Source organism: Beta vulgaris, chromosome 9 (genome assembly GCF_026745355.1).
Source record: "Beta vulgaris subsp. vulgaris cultivar EL10 chromosome 9, EL10.2, whole genome shotgun sequence".
In the NCBI taxonomy this organism is placed as follows: Eukaryota; Viridiplantae; Streptophyta; class Magnoliopsida; order Caryophyllales; family Amaranthaceae; genus Beta; species Beta vulgaris.
The window spans coordinates 51,718,021-51,724,506 of NC_079210.1; the positions used below are offsets into that span (position 1 = coordinate 51,718,021).

Consider the following 6,486-nt stretch of genomic DNA (forward strand, 5'->3'; position numbering starts at 1 on the left):
CATGAATTTTAGTATTCTTTTGTATTAGATCTGATTTTGTTTTTTGGGTTCTATTTTTTATATTTCGTTTTGTACTTTGATTCACTTCAATGAATGGAGTGATTTTGGGTTCTATCATGTTAATGGACGAAAGAAAAGCGATAGTAAATGACAAATGTAGCAAAACAATGAAAATTTAGATTTTCACCCAAATTATTAATTTAATATAAAGAAAATTACATGTGAAGATCAAATACCATGTGCGTCGCATATTGCAACATGTCTGACGCACATGTATGTGATTTACGTCGCACATCATTACACAATCGACGTAGATGATTGTTATGTGCGTCGTACATTACCATGTGTCCAACGCATATATGACAGTCATTTGCCCAACGTTAAAAAGTCATGTGTGTGTCGGACTTTGGATTGCATCCGATGCAAATAGCTTAACATTTGCGTCATGACCATGTCCGACGCAAACCATGTCCGACGTAAATCATGTCTCTCGTATTTGCATCGAGACCTGTGCCATCGGACCGATGTCCGACGCAAACGGTGGTCCCAGGTCCGACACAAATCAATGATTTTGTACTAGTGACAACCACCATACCTAACTTTTTTGTGCTTCCATATCCCGATCAAAAATCGTCTTTACTCCCCTCCTCCTCCTACTATGCCTCCACCTCCTCCGCCTCCGCCTCCACCGCCACCTCCACCTTCTCCTTCTACACCACCATGTCCACTACCACTTCCGAAACCATATCCAGATCCATATCTAAAACCCAACCCCTCATGACCTCCTCCGCCACCACCTTCACCACTACCATATCCTTCTCCCCTTGTACCGCCGTATCCAGAACCTTCTCCAAACCCATATCCAGATCCGTATCCCAATCCAGAACCGTCTTTACCTCCCCCTCCTCCTCCTCCTCCTCCTCTCCTCCTCCTCCTCTCCTCCTCCTCCTCCTCCTCCTCCGCCCCCGCCTCCTCCTCCTCCGCCCCCGCCTCCTCCTCCTACACCACCCTGTCCACCACCACTTCCGAAACCATATCCATATCCATATCCAAAACCCAACTCCTCATGACCTCCGCCTCCTCCGCCACCACCTCCACCACTACCATATCCTTCTCCCGTTGTACCTCCGTATCCAGACCCATATCCAGATCCATATCCCGATCCAGAATCGTCTTTACCTCCCCCACCTCCTCCTCCTCCTCCTCCTCCTCCTCCTCCTCCTCCTCCACCACCACCACCACCCTGTCCACCACTACTCCCGAAACCATATCCATATCCATATCCAAAACCCATCCCCTCATGACCTCCCCCTCCTCCTCTGGCCCTGCCGCCTCCTCCTCCGCCCCCACCGCCGCCTCCTCCACCCTCGCCACCTCCACCACTATCATATTCTTCGCCTCTTGTACCGCCATATCCAGACCATTCCCCAAACCCATATCCCGATCCAGAACCACCTTTACCTCCTCCACCTCCACCTCTCCCTCCGCCTCCACCTCCACCACTACCATATCCTCCTCCTCCTGTATCACCATGTCCACCACCACTTTCGAAACCATAACCTGATCCATACCCGAAACCATAACCATTAGACCCTCCACCATCTCCATCTCCACCACCACCACCTCCTCTTCCTTCTGTGCCAAACGGTGATCTTGCAGCAGTGCACAAATCTACGAGAAGTATAATTAACAACGCAGCCCCAATTGCTTTGGGACTCATCATTATTTTCACTCTTGTTGTTTTTTCTCTCAACTAGCTAATTGTATGTAATAGATGTTAATGTGGTGTGGATGATGGCACTTGGTGTGAGATAAGACCCCTATTTATAGGCATTTGGAAAGCAGGCTTGTAGTTTAATTACCGAGGAACTAAGTAGGGATGTACGATCATATTAATTTATAAGAAATTAGGTATGGTCAATTATTCATATGGACGAAGTCTATATTCTGAAGTGACTAGTTTTTAAGGTTAACAATGGATACTATACGTTGTTTTGGAAACATTGAATGCATGGAGTGCTGCTTGTCTTGATCTCTAGCTAGTTGTTTATCTATTTCCACCAGATATATAAGTTTTCTATAGAAAATTAACGTTTGACTTGAAAGAACCTAATTGCAATATGTAGAGGTATGTTACTAGCTAGTGGGAAATGCGAATTATCATATGATATTTCATCTTTGTCCTTCGACTCCACCTAACGCGTTCTTCTTTAGAAAAGAAAATCTGAGGTAACATGAGGTAATAAGGCATATTCTCAACATATTTGAATGATTGACATAACTCTTAGGTTAAGGTTATAGTTCTCCAGTCAAGTTAACCGTATCATTAATGACAGTATCACTCAATTCGTTAAAAATCCATTATAATGTAACTTCTCCCTCTTTATAGTTTGTCTGCATAGGTGCATTTGGAGGGATCGAAATGGAGGGATTTAGGATCAATCTGTTCTTTTGGATTGAATTAACAAAATTTTAGTTCAGTTTAGTTTAAACAAGTTTATTTCAGTTCTATTCAATTGGTTTTCTCTCACAATTTTTATTTATTTCAGTTTTGTTCAGTTCATTTCATTTCAGTTTAATTCATTTTAGTTCAGACAAATTCAGTTTGATTCAGTTCAATTCAGTCTAAATTAAAAAAAACAGAGCGTTAGTTCCCCTTGTTTGGATAAAATATAATAAATATTGGAAAAGCGAAGAAATGAGAATTGGTAGAATTTTTTTTCATTTTTTAAATATAAATCAACTTTCCAATATTGAAAATTTTTGGAATGAAATGCAAGCTCACTCATCTTTCGTCCTTTTCTCATGTCTTCCCTACCTTATCCTACGTCATTGATATCCATAAAGTACAAATATTGTGTATCGCATGAAAAACAAAAGAAAGAGGGTATATAAATAAGTTTTCATTTCTAAAATTAGGGTATTACTAAGTTTGAGATATAGTGATGTACGTTGTCGCGCGTTAGAAGTAAGGTCAATTTGGAAGGTGAATTCGAAATAAACCTAAAGGTTACCTTTGTTGTTTCATGAAAATATGAAGTTACTTCAGTATTTTATCTAACCTTAACCTACAAAGTACTTAAAATCGCCCAAAATATATTTTTATAGATCAATTTACCCTTTCCTCTTTTCTACACTACCCACCACCACCACCACCAACCTGCTACTACCATTTCACCTTCTCTTTTCCCCACCACCCACCACCACACCACCACCTACCTTCCCACTATCACCGTCGACCTCCACCGCAGCCACCTTTGCGTCGAAATTTTTTTATACTGGAGATCGTCCGGCGAGGACGTTCTGCCTATGGGGGAAACGTCCGGTCAGGACGTTCGCCCCATGGGCAGAACATCCTGGCGGGACGTTCTCCAATATTAAAAAGTTCGCCGCGGTGGTGGTTATGTGCAACGTAATGCGAAGGTGGTGGTGGTGTGCGATGTCACGCGAAGTGGAGGTGATGGTGAGGGTGGTGGTGGTGGTGTGCGACGTCACGCGAAGTGGAGGTGATGGTGAGGGTGGTGGTGGTACGTAAACAGTGAAGGAGAGAGAGGGGTAATTTCAATGGAGGTGAGGGTGGTGGAGTGAGGTGTGTGGGTGGCGGCAGGCAAGAGGTGAGGGAGATGGTGGTGGCGGCAGGAAGGAGGTGAGGTGGATGGTGTTGATTTAAAAAAAAAATGAGGAAGGTTATAAATGTAATTTCATTGTTTTTTTGGGCGATTTTAAGTAATTGTTGGGCGATGTATACAAGTTCAGAACCTTAGAGTTATCACAGAAAATTTTCTAAAATTAAATTGTTGATAAAATAAAAAGAATTTATAAAAAAAATTATAACAGACCAATAAGATTATATCAAACAATAATGTAGAAGAGGTTTGCAGAATTGTTATATGTTATCAATGATCGTGATTTTAGCGTGATAGAATTTTGTTTGATCCAATTGATATGTACGTATTTGTTGGTTTTATATTATGTTGCAGATGTCGTATGACTTTAAATCATAAATTAATTAATATTATAAAAAAAATTAGAAGTATTGCTTAACAAAAGTAAAATATTATATATCTAAATTAGTGAAAAGTAAATTTTATTTCTTTTTTTTTTTTTTTTTGAGTGAGTGACATCAATGTTCACCAATCTTTTATAGTTTCTATTTCATATTGAGTTAGTTTTTAGTGAAACCAACACCGAGTTTGGACAGTTTTGTGTTGGGTTTACTTGTAAAGTCGAGTCTGTTTTGACTTCCGTTCGTGTTAAATTTGATTTCGAATCACCCTCTTGTCTTAATTTTGAGTCCAAATAGTATCTTGATTCTTGAATAGAGTCATTTGAGTTAGATCAAACACCTCAGTAACTTTTGAGTTTTGCCTAGTGTACGTACAATGCATGAGTTAAGTTTTTCATCTAATTCAACAAAAATAAAAAAAAAAATTATAGTCTGATGTATCTGCCTTGCCTAGTCCTTTATTTTTTATTGATTAGGAAAGATAATTGGTCCGAACACTAATTTCTGCTTGGCTACTAGCTTGCATGGCACACCAGCTCAAAGACTGAATACAATACTAAACAACTCAGAAATAAATTGCCCAACATATTATTGAGATTAGGATTAGAATCCTGACAATACATGGGATTCGAATCGCTACTCCGTTGAGCTACCACCTCACCCTTTTGCCTAGCCCTTTATTTCTGTATTGTTTCCTTTTTTGGCAAACGACAAACCTGTGTGTTTCGTGTTCAGGATAGGAGTGGGTTTTCCTTTTAAAAATACAATATACCAGTATGAAGTGAACTCATCCAAATTAAAGAGTTAAAACAAATGAATATACCATATAACAGTTATGAACTTATCATCTCGGCTATGGTTTTTTGCAATGTAGATTATCGGATTATCAAGCACTTGGATATCAACTACTTAAATCTTAGTTGTCAATTCTATCAGTATTAAGAGATGAACAATAATTCTACCTCTGTTTCATGAAAAATACTCATTTATTATAAATACACACTATTTAAAGGCAATTGAAGAGCGAGCATAAAAAGTCGAGAGGCCAGGTGAAGAGAGTATATCTTTTGGGAAAACACGAAAGTGAGTATTTTTTTCATAAAACAGATGAATATAGAAAGTTAAGATTTGTTTTCCAAGAAACAAACTAATAAAGGGAGTATAATAATGTAGTCTCTAAAATAAATATATTTATTATAGAATATGTATTTCAAAGTCATTTATATATCTTTTGGAAAAATAGGATTAAAGTAAAGCGGGTGCTTTTTCATGAAATGGATGAATATGAGAAACTATTTTTTAAAAAGAAACAAACCAACAAAAGGAGTATGATAGAAAATGTATGGCAAAGTTATTTAAGGTTCACTGTAAAGTTAAATCCTTTCACGCTTATGACTTTTTTTTTTGTTTGGCTTTTTAGATTTATTATATGTTTCTATCTAACGTGTTAGCATTATATTGACAAAATAGTGGCCTTATTACTCTCTTTCTCTTTGTAAATAATATTGTTAGATTTTGGGTAAACTTTCTTGAGCGGGGTGATTTGCCATTGATGAATATTTGTAGTACAACTTAATGATAGTCCTTTATAACTACGTTGGGAAACTTATATAGATAATTTGATCCATACACACGAGTGATGAGAGGAAGAACTACTTATGACGTATTGCCCCGTACAAAAAGAAGTTCTAAGGTTTATGGTGTCTTGGGTTTTATTGTTTATCCTATGCTACTAACCCATTACATGCAGAGCTATTGGTTGTTAGACAGGGCCTTCATATGGCAAGTGATGAGGCTCACCACACTCACATTGCACTACATTCGGACTGCTAGGGAGGCCGTCAATATGATCAATAGCACGACGGATTTATATGATGATTTTTATAGTGATATTATTATGAACTGCAGGGCGCTGCGGCATTACTTTCAGGAAATGCGCATCACTTTCGTTAGAAGGAAAGAAAACCAAGTTGCGGACGCTATAACTAACCCATTGGTGTAGAAATGGGGTGGACTCCCTTAATGTAATTAGGAATCTTCCCTCTCCTCCTAATTATTGTCTGGATTTATTATCTATGGATTGTAAAAGACTTTTGCCATGATTACTTAACTTAATGCTACCGTTGTTCATCCAAAAAGAAAATGGTCGTTTAGCACCCCAAAAATCAAAAACAAAAGCTTGTTGTTCAGGCTACGTGAATTTCTTCCAATTCTTGCTATTCTATGACACTAAAGATAACTTAGTTAAGCGTTATTGCAGCTCTTATTGTTTCACAATCTATCATTGTCATTATGTAATCACTCTATGACTTAACCTAAACATATAACAAAGATGTCGTTTTTCATTGCTAGAATCTGATTTGCAGCTAAGGAATGCGGGAAGGAATTCAGATGTTTTGTGAAGCTGGCTGGGAATTGCTGCACCTATTTATTTGTGTGGCATGCAAGAACAAGTGCTATTTGGGATGCCAAGATTCCCT

At 38.5% G+C, this 6,486-nt stretch overlaps 1 protein-coding gene across 1 annotated transcript; it reads right to left on the reverse strand.

The window, feature by feature from the left end:
• Nucleotides 1-636: 636 nt before the first annotated feature.
• On the reverse strand, nt 637-1,723 carry LOC104905038 (glycine-rich cell wall structural protein 2-like). The gene is made up of 3 exons (XM_048637219.1): nt 1,243-1,723; nt 991-1,125; nt 637-845 (listed from the first exon to the last, which is right to left on the reverse strand). The coding sequence occupies exons 1-3, from the start codon at nt 1,721-1,723 to the stop codon at nt 637-639; spliced, it is 825 nt and encodes a 274-aa protein (XP_048493176.1).
• Nucleotides 1,724-6,486: the final 4,763 nt, after the last annotated feature.